Raw genomic sequence first — 14,927 nt, 5'->3', positions numbered from 1 at the left:
GCTTCCATTTTAATTCCCTTTGAAAGCAATAGGGTGCAGGTCACATCCTTATTCATAACACTTTCAACCTCTGGAAGACACCTGAGTGTTTTGTAAACTGGGTATACTTAGCCTGAACAAAGGAATGCTTTATGTTCTGCACTGAAAAGGAGAGTTAACTATCCCATCTGCAAACCTAGGTACATGTTATTGTTGTTGTTCTACCACCAGTGTACTATGTCTGACTATCTAGTCAGAGATGATGGTGAGGATTTCTTGCCCTGAACAAGCAATGCAGTCATTGCTATTTTGCCTTTGGTTGAAGATACCAGGGATTCAGTCCCTGAGACTTCAAGGAAAGGAAGGATACGGTGGACTTTTGACCAGTGGGATTGTAACCCACATTACACCTATGGACTGGAGATGCCACTCCAATGAACTAGAATATAAACAAGTGCCTTTCTGAATGTGTGAGAAGAAGCAGAACAGCAGACTGCAACAAATCTATTACTAATCTTACTACAATCTCTTTGGCATCTATTGCAGCTGCATTACCTTTGCTTTTCGTGTGCTATTGTTTTGTTTTCTTCCTATTTTCTCAGTTTTTCTCTCCTGCTTTGGCTGTGGGTAAGGTCCAAGCCACAGGCTGTAAACAACATTCACTATTTATTTCACTTGTATTGTCTAAGTGGTGATTGCAGCAATTGCAGCATATTTTTACCCCTGTTCTAGACTTGAGGAAACCCATGTGTAGTTTTGAAATCCCATCTAGGCTCTGAACAGTCAGCAGTGGCAAAAAGATGGTGAAAATTGTTCCCATATGCACCCCAGAAGGTATAAAATGTCTATTAAAATAAACATTTGGAAAGGGGCAAGGAAGCCATTAGAGATCCAAGAAAAGATGTGGGAACTTTGGATCTTTGAAGGTTGCCTATATTCTTGTCACTTATACATGCATCAGCTTTTGAGTCTATTCTTAGAAAACTGAAGGACCTAAAGTATCACCACACTTTACACAGCATTGGTCTTGTATCTATCCTCCTATTGGAGGAGAGATCTTTATGCTTCCAGTATATATTTTTATAATTCATATTCACATTTTTTAAAAAATCCAGATTCTTCTCTTCTTTACTTGAATTCTGAAATTCTATTCCTTCTAGAATATTTTTCTCAGTACTTGGGAGAGTATGAAAATGTGCTGTCGGCTTTGGAAGACCTCAATGCATCTATTCTGAAGGCAATGGACACAACAAAGAAGGTAGAAAAAAGTTTTATTTCTACTATTTTTCAAAGTTCAGGATCCAGTGGTGGGTTTTGTTGCTTAAGAACATGGGGGCATACTTTGAAAAAAAATGTTTGGCCCAGTCTGTTTTGAGTAACCTTTTGCCAAAGCCCTATGACTTCTGGGTGTGATGAATTACGATTGACATAATATATACCCATCACAACCCACGGTTGATTGGAGTAGGAGTAACAATAGCGCAAGCCACATGGAGAGTGCCATTTTGGGTATGTGCAATTGTGAGCAATTCTGGTTAAGGAGTAAATCCACTAATGGCTAAAGAGGGAAACTAAAACTTTATTGTAGGAACTCAATTGATGATTTTAAAAAAGCTCTCAAAAGATGCTAAGATAACACTGAACTAAGGAAGTTTCGGTTTTGGTAGTTGTGAGAGAATAAGGTGATGGGAAGAGGTGTAAAGGTCCCTAATAGTATCTGTTTACATCGTAGAGACATTAAGACAGGCAGATAAGAGATGATAAAGTTTGGGTCACTGAAAATTATTTAACCCTGTTATTCCTGCTGTCTCTGAGACAGATTTGACTAATTTAAATGCTAAGTGTTGCAGAGTTTCCAACAGAAGTAGAGAGAACAAAGAAGTGTTATGAGGCTCGTCAAGACAAATCTTAAATTCTTTACTGCCGTCTCAGTGAAGAATTTATAATCTTCATTTACTGAGAGGGGAACATTCTTTGGATGACCTCTAGTCCCTGCCAGCAAATATCTAATCCATGTTTCCCTTTAGTATTATCTTCTAAATGTGTTGTGTGGTCTAAAGTAGCCTTTGTTAAATTTGGCCATGCTGGTCCACATTCTTGTTACATCCCAAATAGACTACTGCCATGCGCTCTACATGGGGTTGCCTTTGAAGACTGTTTGGAAGCTTCAGGTGGTCCAATGGACGGCAGCCAGCTTCTTCACTGGAGCATACAACCCCCCCCCCCCCCGGTTGCGTCAGCTCCACTGACTGGCAGTCTGCTACTGTGCACAATTCAAAGTGCTGGCTTTAGCCTATAAATCCCTAAATGGTTCCGGCCCAGCTTACCTGTCTGAATGTATCTCCCGCTATGATCCACCTCAGAGGTTAAGATCGTCGAGGGAGGCACTGCTCTCAGTCCCACCTCCCTCGCAAACACAACTGGTGGGGAGAAAAGATAGGGCCTTCTCAGTGGTGGCCTCTCATCTGTGGAACTCCATCCCCAATGAAATCAGATCAGTCCCCTCTCCTGACTTTCAGGAAAGAACTTAGATGTGGCTTTAGACCAAGCCTTTGACCAGTAATGGGAGCGGTGAAATAAATCATTACAAATTAATGTGATTGACAAATGGAACAGACTTGGAGTATGATTTTAATTGTGTGGTTTTAACTGATGTTTTAATAATTGATGGGACTTTAATTGTATTTATTTTATGGACTTGTATGTATATGGCAACAAATTGCTGACTGTTGTAAGGCCGCCCTGAGTCCCCTTCGGGGTGAGAAAGGCAGGGTACAAATGTGGGAAATAAATAAATAAATGGATACATGGCAAACAATTTTGCTATCCTGAGGTGAAAGTAAATAAATATTTTAAAATAAGTAACGTATCTGTTAAACAATCTTATCCTAAGCAGGCAACATAATTTCTCTCCCACACATGACACAAATCCCCATTTATCCAGTGTGACCCAGAGAGGTCACACTGGATAACAGAAACTCAAGAGTCAGTAGCCAACAAGACATATGACGTTCGACCAGAACTTTGAAAAGAGATGCTTTGGACTTCAGTTCCCAGAAACCTACAGCTGACTGCAGGATTCTGAGACCTCTCAAGTGCTGTGTTCAACACTGTATTAAAGCAAGAAACCAGGGAGGAAATCTTAACATTTCTTCTCACATAAAAATAAAGGATGATAACCTATGAAACTAGCAGAAAAGGATGTTTTTCCAACCCTGCCTGCTAAATCCATCTTATCTATTGGCTGTGTGCATGACTAGCTACCTTCAAGAGAATTTTGAGAAGGATTTAAAAAATGCTTTGAAATGACAGGCTTCTTGGTATGCAACATCTTTCAATTTTATTTTGGCATATCTTTTTCATTCAAGTTCATCAAGAGAAAGAAATGTAAAACTGTATGAATGGCTCCTTTTATAAGGGCTTGAAAACTAGAGATACATTATAAAAACCAGTACTTGGAGTGAGTGGACTGTGTTGCAAAAAGGAGATGGAAAGAAATGTTGCATATACATCCCATTACTTCTTTCCTGGAACTGAGCATCTCTGAGTCTCCTCTGTTGCAAATTGGAATTGTGACTAGATTAACAATTGGTTGCAGAAAGGTTTTTCTTGCCTCTACCAGGTTACAGTGTGCCTGATCAAAGTAAAGCTGTGCTGTTTAGTGACCTGTTAGGTGTACCCAAAGGATTAAAACCTCATTTCTCAGACCCCATCTACACTACCATATAGTGCAGATTGGACTGCAGTGTACTGGATAATGATTAGTCTACACTGCCATATAAACTTCCTTCTGAAACTGGATTATATGGCAGTGTAGATGGGGCTTCAGAAAGAGGCAGGGGATCTTGTTCTCATCTTTTTCTATCACATATTTATGCTATATTATTTACCTCTTTATTCTCCAGCATGAAACTTTAGAATCCATACAAAATTACTTTCCATAACCAGCAAATAAAGCTCTGTCTCACTCCGGATAGTGCTATTTTCTTTGCTGCAGCTATAGTGGTATAAATATGATTTATTACTCTTTTCTACGAACATTTATAAAACATATGGTGACCAGATATCTTTGTCATTTAAAAAAAAAGTGTGCTGTATGCTGTCCAAACAATAAAATGACTACTGAGGCTATGTAATGAAACAAGCAGGAAAGAGCAGGAACATTATAATCACACATAAAACAAAGTAAATCCCATTGCAAAAAAATGCTATAATATAAAAGCTCTAAGAACATAATAGTTCTTGACGTGCCTGAGAGGATTTTTAAAAAACAGATAATGTAAAAAAGATAAATCAGACAAGGATTTTGGAGAGGGCATTTCATAGATAGGACACTACCACTCAAAAGGTCTTGTAGTTGTTCACATTGTTTCAGAAGTCGAATGTGTTTTCTTTGCTAGAATTTGGAAAGTTATTTTTAAAAGCATTTGATTACATAAGGCCCCCACATGTAGTTAACTGTCCTTTATAGTTTCCATTTTTTAAAGGGAAAACTACTTTTTTACTTCTTGGAGCTCTGCTGCTGTTACTTTTAAATGAACTATTTGAATTTTTTTATCATTTATTTATTTACAGTATTTATATTCCGCCCTTCTCACCCCGAAGGGGACTCAGGGCGGATTACAATGAACACATATATGGCAAACATTCAATGCCAACAGACAAACAACATTCAGTTTTAGACAGACACAGAGGCATTTTTAACATCTTTCCAGCTTCACGATTTCTGGCCACAAGGGGAGCTGTTGCTTCACCGTCCATTGGTGGCTGTTCTTCCTCTTCTTTTCCTCGTGAGCAGTTTTATGGTGGTGTAGATTAGTTAAATTAGCCTCCCGCATAAAGCGTACCTAAATTTTCCCTACTTGACAGATGCAACTGTCTTTCGGGGCTGCTAGGTCAACAGCAAGCCGGGGCTATTTTTTTTTTATGGTCAGAGGCTTAACCCGACCCGGGCTTCGAACTCATGACCTCTTGGTCAGTAGTGATTTATAGCAGCTGGTTACTAGCCAGCTGCGCCACAGCCCGGCCCCAATCATGTCAGAAGTGACTTGAGAACATACTGCAAGTCGCTTCTAGTGTGAGAGAACTGGCCATCTACAGAGACGTTGCCCAGGGGACGCCCAGATGTGTTACCATCCTGCTGGGAGGCTTCTCTCATGTCCTTGTAAGCTAGAGCTAACAGATGGGAGCTCACCCCATCTCGCAGATTTGAACCAACAATCTTCAGGTCAGCAACCCAACCTTTAGGTCAGGAGTCCAGCCAGCACAAGGGTTTAACCCATTGCGCCATGTTGGCTCCCTATCTATTTGAATGTAATAGCCTATGGCACAATATATACCTATAACTTTCACAGGATACAGGTTTTTTATTCCTATAGGATGAAAAAGTGATGAATAAGTGAATTCTCTTACAGAGTATCCAGACCTTATTTTCTTGCAACAATGATACTCAAAAAGAATTACATGTTTTTAAAATGAAAAATTAGTCCTTAATGCTGGTTTTAAAATGCAGCGATGTTCTGTTTCAGAAGAGGCAGTTGACTGTTTTAATCTAATTTAACCTATCTCTCTTTACTTTGCAAGTGAACTGTGTTCCTTTAAGAAATATGTATATAACAGCCTGCAGTTCTTAAACAATGATTCATCTAGTAAAACATTGCCTACTCTGAAACAATATTGGCACTCAAATATTTTCTGCTGAGATGTCTCTCGATCACACTTTCATGGGTTCTTTTGAGCTGGAAATACCAAGGACTGAAAGTAACATGCATGCAGTGGGCACCTCTATACTGACTACTTAGATCAAATAGGCCTGAACCAGCTCTGTGGCAGCCAAATGCCCCGTGAAGCTGATCTGGAGTCATGTGAGGCAAGTTTATCTTGAGGCAGTCTTCCACACATTGACCCAAGTCAGAGGGTAGTCTGAATTCTGGGGCAAAATTCTGACTATCCCCTGACTTTGGGCCCATCTGAACAGCAATCATGCCCTGCTCTCAGGACTTGGACTGCAAAGTGGAACAGCATGTTTAAGTGCCAGGTGGTGATTCTGAGAGGTGATGCTCCCAACAGCCACCCAATTTGGAGCTGGATGTTCCAGCAGTTGAACCTAAGAGTAGCAGCTCCCAGTACCATGAAGAGGAAAGAGCAGAGATACTTACCTTGCTGGAATGTCAGCAAGAAAGGGAGGATTTCAGAAAGCCCCTATGCCTTTATCACAAACTTTGGGCAACTAAGGAACAGCTGAGAAATGAGCCTCGGCTATAAATCTAGCAGCTATACTCCAACCCTGTGTTGATGACAGCTGACTTTGTGCGCTTCTTTGTATCTATGGTTTGTGTACTTCATCTGATCTGAGCTTAGCTTGGGATGCCTAGATGGACTTTTTGATTAATTTCTTTCTGTGGACTTTGGACTGACTGCGTTAAAGCTCTCACTCCTTCTGCCCTGCCAGTAACTTAAGGCTTGGACTTTCATGGAAAAGGAAAAACCAGGGTTTTGATAACTGTATGCAGGATAATTTTAGAAACAGCCTTGAATTGCCTTTCAGAATAGGACAACAGTTGGGATGGTTCTGGAATGGAACCAGCAGCAGCTGTTCTCTCTGCCATCCCATATTTCCTGGACTAGAGTGACCTAGAGTGTTCCAGCCCGCTCCCATCCTCCATGTCACGGTGGTCTCTTACCTGTTAGTTGTCATTTTTAGTCATATTGGTGGAGATGCTGAAGTGATCACCTTGTCACCTTGCCTAACATCATTGTAGGCAACAGCCGACAGGTAGAACCCATTGTGAGTTACTTAAAATATCACTGCCATTGTCTCTGATTGGTTCTCTGTCAGTTTCCTCCTCCTAATTTTGAAGCCCAGTAGCTGTTTGGCACATTGAGTGTAGCTCCTCAGCAAAAGCCTATTTGACTTAGGAGACTCTACCTCTTGCCTTACTGGAGCACACAAATCCATTGCCTATATGAAAAGTAGTGCCAAGGTGTGTCCACAAATTATAATGTGCATTTAAACACCTTTAAAATTTGAGTCCCCTGGTGACAATTTCCTACATGTTCTTCAGTTCCTTTGATGTGTCTTTTATACACTTTGTCTGTGAAATTGCATAATATACTTTATGAATTCTACCTGGCAAAAATATTGCCATAAAGTGGGAGGCCCATCAAAAGGTAATCCGTTTTGCAGATTAGCCAAAGGATAGGGTGGCCCTCTCCCCAAGAAGGGGAAAAAGAGAAAGGAAGTCGTGTGTCATGTTCATGAATTAAGAATATATGTTAGCAGGTCTTTCACTTTCTCAAATTCACTGTAAACTCTGAAAGCTTATGATAAAATAAATCAATTAATCTTACAAGACTTTCCCCCTTCCTCTCCCTTTTCAAATGGAAACAGACTTATACAGCTCTTTAGCAAATATTCTAGGGATGGTCACAGAATTTCAACTTCGCTTGATCATCCATCACTAAGAAATATCTTTCGTAACATCAAGCCTCTTAGAGACAAAACAGATCTTCTAAAGATGCCCTGTATTTTGATGTTCATTTGTAAAGAAAGAATACTGTTGTTCAAAGGGATTCATTTGAAGCAGTCTGGAAATTTGAATTTCACTGCCCATTCTGACATCTTTCCCTAACATTCCCATGGGTTTCTCCAGCCTTCTGTCACAGAGAATCAGTTCTTCCAGCAATGAAATTAGGTCTGCCAGATACAACAGCTTTAATCCAATTAGAGGAACCATGTCAAATAATTCTGAGGGAGGTAGAAATTAGCCTTACTGGTACAAATGAGTTTTGTCACTTTTCAAAAGCCTGTCACAAATATTTTTCACACTGCTCTGGTGTCAGCTTCACTGAGGTGCCAAAGGGAGTGACAGACAGTCTATCCTGCCAGCATTTTCTCTGCAAGCTTTACAAGCATCATCTGTTTTGATTGGTACTATTACAGGCTTGACTGATGTTCATGGGCGCTAAATAAATGTAGGTGATGACTTTAATGCTTACAGGTACACAATTAGCAACTATGCTTCACGGGGCAGCCGAACAGCTGGGATTTCAACAACTCCTCTTCTGACAGCAGCAGAACAAGCTGAATAGCATGTAATTCTTGCTTCGTGAAAGCATTTGATGTGCAGCAATTTAGGGGAGGAATGTCTGGTGAGGAGCAGGGAGGGAAGCCCTAAAGCTAAGAGACAACTTAATAAAATAATAAAACTAAGGACTATTGTTTTATTAATTACATTTAACTCTGTTTCTTTTTTACTTGGTGAAATTCAGTGAAGGGTACCACAAAATACCAAAGCAGGGCAATTTCAAGCCAGTCAAGGAAGCTACGGACTTCTACAGGTTTTCCTAGATTGCTGCTGAGTTTCAGTGGCTCAGTTACTTTGGGAAAAGCTTAGAGGTCACTAAAACAGCTTTGTGTTGCCCATTTCTGCTTCAGACCAAACTTCCAGACCACGAAAACCAAAGGGAGATAAACAGCTGTTTGAATCTATTTTGGTACTATTATCTCTTCAGTAGAAATACTGGATGTGCAGATAAAAATAAAAACTGCCTGATATGTTTTTAAAAAGTTTTTCTCATGCAACTGAAAGGAGTTTTCTATTTGACACATGAGCCTTAGGAGAAAGTAATATTGTTTTTCCTTTCCATGGATATTGATTTCATCATTGTCATTGACATTACCATCAACATCATTTAGACTTATCAGGAGGCCTCCAAACTGGAACAGTTTGTGACCAGGTTTTTGCTGAAAGAAACCCTGAATCAGCTGCAATCTCTCCATAATTCTCTGGAATGTGCCATGGAAACAACAGAAGAACAAACGCGTCAAGAAAAGTATGTGAAATTTATGTCTCCTCCCTCTTACAAAAGTTTGAAGTATTTCAGGGAGAAACTGCTGCAGAATTGTACTAGTTCTTTTGGAGATTCCAGGTCTGCCTAAATCAAAAACAAGAGCCAAGATCACCATGAGAGGAGCTTCAGAAGGTCAATCTCAGGAGACACAAAGAACTTCCTGTCATCTTGCTCTGTGTTCAATAAGTAGTGAACTGTTAAGAGCCTGTATGGGGAGACATAGGGTGCATTACACCGTGGAATTAATGCAGTTTGACACCACTTTAATAGCCATGGCTCTTTGCTATGAGCTCCTGGAAGTTGCACTTTTACAAAACCCTTCATTGTCCCTGCCAAAAAGTGGTAGTGCCTCACTAAATTATAATTCCCAGTATTCCATAGCATTCAGTCATGGCAGTTAAACTGATGTCAAACTGCATTAATTCTACAGTGCAGATGTAACCATGGTGAAAAGAACTCCCAGGCAAAACTATGTTGTGTTTCCCCTCTCCTGTCGCACATCACTCACCTTGATTATTCCCTTCTCCATAGCCATTTAGTACTGGTAAAACATCCAACCACAACAACAATGCCATTCTGTGGGAAGACTTCCAAGAGTTCTTGGAGGATGCCATTGTTTAACAGAGTTGGAAGGAGCCTAAAAGGCCATTTGTCCTTCTCTGTAAATGCAAGGAATCCATAACTAAAGCACTTCTGATAGGGAGCCAGTCTACTTCTGTTTGAAAGCCTCCAACAAGGAAAGCCCACAACCTTGCAATGCAGTCTGCCAAAAATCTCTTATTATCAAGAATATATTTCTACAGTTTAACTGAAGTCTTCTGTAAGTTTGAATCCATTGGTTCAGGCCCCATCGCCAAGTTTTTGTGAAACAATATAAGTTGTCTCCCATTTTTATTAATTTTTATTAATTGTAATGTAATGGGTAACATATTTGTGATAGATCTTTGGACGTTGGAACATTTATAAACCTCCTGAGTTATTTATAAACCTCCCGAGTTGTCATTTATAGCAACTCAGGGCCCTTCCAGACAGGTACTATATCCCAGGATGTGATCCCAGGTTTTCTGCTTTAAAATGGATTATATGAGTCCTCACTGCCAGAAAACCTGGGATCGGATCCTGGGATATAAGTCCTGACTGGAAGGGCTGTCAGTGAATAATGTTAGTTTTTGAAAAGAACAGGAAACAGACATAGGACATCATCCCATGGAGGGGAGTGGCGGAGTGCCATAGTAGTGAAGTGCCTTAGTCTCATTGCATTAAAAAGCAAATCATAGCATTTATCAATACCCATCATACAGTGTTGTTTCTCACCTATCCCCCTGAAATAATCCATTTTCAGATTTATCACACAAGCAAGTGCAATTAATGCAGACCCTATTAGTATTCATGGGCTCTTCTCTGTCTCCCAATGTCTCCCAACTCTTGAGGAGATGGGTGGCTTGGTTCTTAAGACAAGCCCCATTACTCTCCATGGGCTTTTCTACTCTCCCTCTCAGTGGGTTTTGTATGAATCACTAATGCTAATTTTTAAAAGAGGGAGGCAAAATTTCGATAGGTTAAAATCAAGCGAGATCATAGTAACAATCTTCTGAAGTAGCACAATTTCCAAGTAGCACTTTTAATATTCCTCATCAACACGGGCAAATCTGAGAGATCCCATCCCATGTGTTTTTCACAATTTCCTCCTGTTTCATAGCGATTCTTGAGCTCAGAAGACGATTTTTTACTGTCTCCTCCCACCACCCCCCCCCAACCCAGATTCTTTACACTTTTAAAACGGTTCCCTAACTAAGCAACAGGTCAATAACTGGCTCAGAAAATGGTGCCAAGAGGAGCATTTTGGCTTCCTTGACCATGGTCTACTCTTCCAGGAGGATGGCCTATTGGCAAGTGATGGGGTGCATCTCACACAAGCAGGAAAACATCTTTTTGCACACAGACTCACAAACCTCATCAGGCGCACTTTAAACTAGATCCACTGGGGGAGGGGAACAACAGCCTGGCGAACACTGTATTACCCACAACCACAGGGAACCGCCAAAAGGCTAAACGGAGGGTTGCACAAACACAGCAAGGACCAAGTACGGAGAGCACAATAATCCCAAATAAACAGCTCAAGGGGAGGTCACAGGGGCTTACATGTCTTTACACCAACGCTCAGAGCATGGGAAATAAGCAAGACGAACTCCAACTCTTAGCACAGCACCACACATACGATGTCATAGGCATCACTGAAACCTGGTGGGATGACTCCCATCACTGGAATGTAGCCATTGAGGGCTATAACCTCTTTCACAGAAATAGAACAAAAAGGAGAGGAGGGGGAGTAGCTTTATATGTCAAAAACAGTTACGTTGCAGAAGAAATGCAAGACTGTAATCTGGGAAACCAGCTAGAAAGCATCTGGATAAGAATCAAGGGAACCGGGACTCAAAAAGATCTTGTTGTGGGTGTCTACTACAGACCTCCGAGTCAGGATGAAGGACTTGATGAAGCCTTCTGTCAACAGCTGACCAAACAGGCACAAAGAAGAGATATAGTAGTCATGGGCGATTTCAATTATTCCGATATCTGCTGGAAAACAAACTCATCCAAGAGTACAAAGTCCAACAAATTCCTCACTTGCCTTGCAGACAACTTTATGGTCCAGAAGGTAGAAGAGGCAACAAGAGGATCAGCAACTCTTGATCTAATCTTAACAAATGTTGAAGACCTGATCAATACAGTTGAAGTGGTTGGATCCTTAGGGGCAAGTGACCATGTGCTCCTGGAGTTTGCAATACAAAGGAATGCTGAAACTAAGACAAGTCAAACACGCATTCTCGACTTTAAGAGAGCTGACTTCCAAAAAATGAAGGAATTACTGAGCGGCATTCCATGGACGCCGATATTAAAAAACAAGGGAGTTAAGGATGGATGGGAGTTTTTCAAAAGTGAAATACTCAAGGCGCAAATGCAAACAGTGCCAACAAAGAAGAAAAATAAGACAAGTGCAAAGAAGCCAGAATGGATGTCCAAAGAACTTCTAACTGAGCTAAAGCTCAAAAGTGACATGCACAAGAAGTGGAAAAGGGGAGAAATCACCAAAGAAGAATTCAAACGTATAGCCAACACCTGTAGGGAAAAGGTTCGCAAGGCTAAAGCACAAAATGAGCTCAGGCTTGCCAGGGACATAAAAAACAACAAAAAAGGCTTTTTTGCTTACGTTGGTAGAAAAAGGAAGAAAAAGGAGGCGATAGGGCCTCTGCAAGGAGAAGATGGGGTGATGGCGACAGGGGACAGGGAAAAGGCAGAACTGCTCAATGCCTTCTTTGCCTCGGTCTTCTCACAAAAAGAAAGCCATCTTCAACCTCAGCAACATGGAATGGGCGAAGGATTGGGGGAACTCCAACCCCAAATAGGGAAACAAGTTGTCCAGGAACACCTGGCCTCTCTAAACGAATTCAAGTCCCCAGGGCCAGATCAGCTACATCCAAGAGTATTGAAGGAATTAGCGGAAGTTATTTCAGAACCACTAGCAATTATCTTCGAGAGTTCTTGGAGAACGGGAGAAGTCCCAGCAGATTGGAGGAGGGCGAATGTGGTCCCTATCTTCAAGAAGGGAAAAAAGAACGACCCAAACAATTACCGTCCGGTCAGCCTCACATCGATACCAGGCAAGATTCTGGAAAAGATCATCAAGGAAGTGGTCTGCGAACACTTAGAAACAAATGCGGTCATTGCTAATAGTCAACACGGATTTACCAAAAACAAGTCATGCCAGACTAATCTGATCTCTTTTTTCGATAGAGTTACGAGTTGGGTCGATACAGGGAATGCTGTGGATGTAGCCTACCTGGATTTCAGTAAGGCCTTCGACAAAGTCCCCCACAACCTTCTGGCAAATAAACTAGTAAAATGTGGGCTAGACAAAACTACGGTTAGGTGGATCTGCAATTGGCTAAGCGAACGAACCCAAAGGGTGCTCACCAATGCGTCATCTTCATCATGGAAAGAAGTGACAAGTGGAGTGCCGCAGGGCTCCGTCCTGGGCCCGGTTCTGTTCAACATCTTTATTAACGACTTAGACGAAGGGTTAGAAGGCACGATCATCAAGTTTGCAGACGACACAAAACTGGGAGGGATAGCTAACACTCCAGAAGACAGGAGCAGAATTCAAAATGATCTTGACAAACTAGAGAGATGGGCCGAAACTAACAAAATGAAGTTCAACAGGGACAAATGCAAGATACTTCATTTCGGCAGAAAAAATGGAAATCAAAGATACAGAATGGGGGACGCCTGGCTTGACAGCAGTGTGTGCGAAAAAGACCTTGGAGTCCTCGTGGACAACAAGTTAAACATGAGCCAACAATGTGATGCAGCAGCTAAAAAAGCCAACGGGATTCTGGCCTGCATCAATAGGGGAATAGCGTCTAGATCCAGGGAAGTCCTGCTCCCCCTCTATTCTGCCTTGGTCAGACCACAACTCGAATACTGTGTCCAATTTTGGGCACCACAGTTGAAGGGAGATGTTGACAAGCTGGAAAGCGTCCAGAGGAGGGCGACTAAAATGATTAAGGGTCTGGAGAACAAGCCCTATGAGGAGCGGCTTAAAGAGCTGGGCATGTTTAGCCTGCAGAAGAGAAGGCTGAGAGGAGACATGATAGCCATGTACAAATACGTGAAGGGAAGTCATAGGGAGGAGGGAGCAGGCTTGTTTTCTGCTGCCCTGCAGACTAGGACACGGAACAATGGCTTCAAACTACAGGAAAGGAGATTCCACCTGAACATCAGGAAGAACTTCCTCACTGTGAGGGCTGTTCGACAGTGGAACTCTCTCCCCCGGGCTGTGGTGGAGGCTCCTTCCTTGGAGGCTTTTAAGCAGAGGCTGGATGGCCATCTGTTGGGGGTGCTTTGAATGCGATTTCCTGCTTCTTGGCAGGGGGTTGGACTGGATGGCCCATGAGGTCTCTTCCAACTCTACTATTCTATGATTCTATGATTCTAGGAGAATGTCTCCCTGTGTTGTAAGATGGACTCCATTTTATTTTGTTTCCTTAATGCAGTGGTTCTCAACCTGTGAGTCCCCGGGTGTTTTTGTCCTACAACTCCCAGAAATCCCAGCCTGTTAGGATTTCTGGGAGTTGAAGGCCAAAACATCTGGGGACCCACAGGTTGAAAACCACTGCATTAATGTTTTACAAGTATTTAGAAGTGGGGTGGGGTGGGATGAGGAAGCTGTGGGGGATAATGTCCCTAAAATAACAACAACAACAACAACAACAACAATTTATTGATTAGCCAGTTGGCCTTATCAAAGACAGACAATACAAAAACAACATACAACATACATCTGGTTCACTTAAAATACAGATATACAGGTGTCTGCCTGCTTGGTGCCATTATACTTTAGCTAAAGATCTATGCATCAACTACCCTCATCTCCCCTGCACTGCACCCCAATCTGATCTATGTACTCTGATCTCCTTTTAGCAGCTTTAAACAAATACAGGGCCACTTTTGTTGTCAGAGCCCTAAAATAAAGAAACTGGTCATTCTTTCAAATGTTTTATGTCTGGTTATTTTTAAGACAACGCCCTGCAAAGCCAGAAGTCCTCAAAATTCAGCAGCCAGGAAAACGTTTAAGTCGACGACTCCAGAGGAATAACAGTTTTTCTCCAAACAGCCCTCTTCTTAACCAAGGTAATAATAAAGAGAAGTCCTGCATTTTGCTTTTCCACATTTTAAAAATCTTGGATGAAAATGAAGTGCAAACATTCCTCTAAACTGCGGCCAAGCAAAACAAATGAGATCGATAATTCTGCATAAACAGAGCTTGCCAAAATGGAGTATCCAACAAGCTTCTACTGCATTTGGCAGAGATCTGCAGTCAGTTCTGGATCTCTGAGAAGTGTTCAAGCATTTGGATACACTTTTCTGCATGCATGTTTTATGTAAATCCTTATATGCACACCACTGACCTATCAACATTTGCCCTGTGATGCCTTGTAACTGGATCACCTTGGTGGCTGATCCTGGTTAAAATGAACAGAAATGTATATGATATGTGAACCACTCTGAGTCCCCTTTGGCTTGAGAAGAGTGGGGTA

General features: G+C 41.5%; 1 protein-coding gene across 3 annotated transcripts in view; it reads left to right on the top strand.

The window, feature by feature from the left end:
- The window catches only part of necab1 (N-terminal EF-hand calcium binding protein 1), a 51,946-nt gene that overhangs the window by 21,329 nt on the left and 15,690 nt on the right, over positions 1-14,927 (top strand). For all 3 annotated transcript variants that reach the window (XM_008108407.3, XM_008108406.2, XM_003219560.3), the window contains exons 5-7: positions 1,140-1,237; positions 8,678-8,814; positions 14,408-14,520. In XM_008108407.3, coding sequence (XP_008106614.1) covers positions 1,140-1,237; positions 8,678-8,814; positions 14,408-14,520 — 348 coding nt within the window. The remainder of the gene's footprint in view (positions 1-1,139; positions 1,238-8,677; positions 8,815-14,407; positions 14,521-14,927) is intronic.

Source organism: Anolis carolinensis, chromosome 4 (assembly GCF_035594765.1).
Source record: "Anolis carolinensis isolate JA03-04 chromosome 4, rAnoCar3.1.pri, whole genome shotgun sequence".
NCBI classification, from domain to species: Eukaryota; Metazoa; Chordata; class Lepidosauria; order Squamata; family Dactyloidae; genus Anolis; species Anolis carolinensis.
This window is presented reverse-complemented; position numbering and strand designations above follow the sequence as displayed.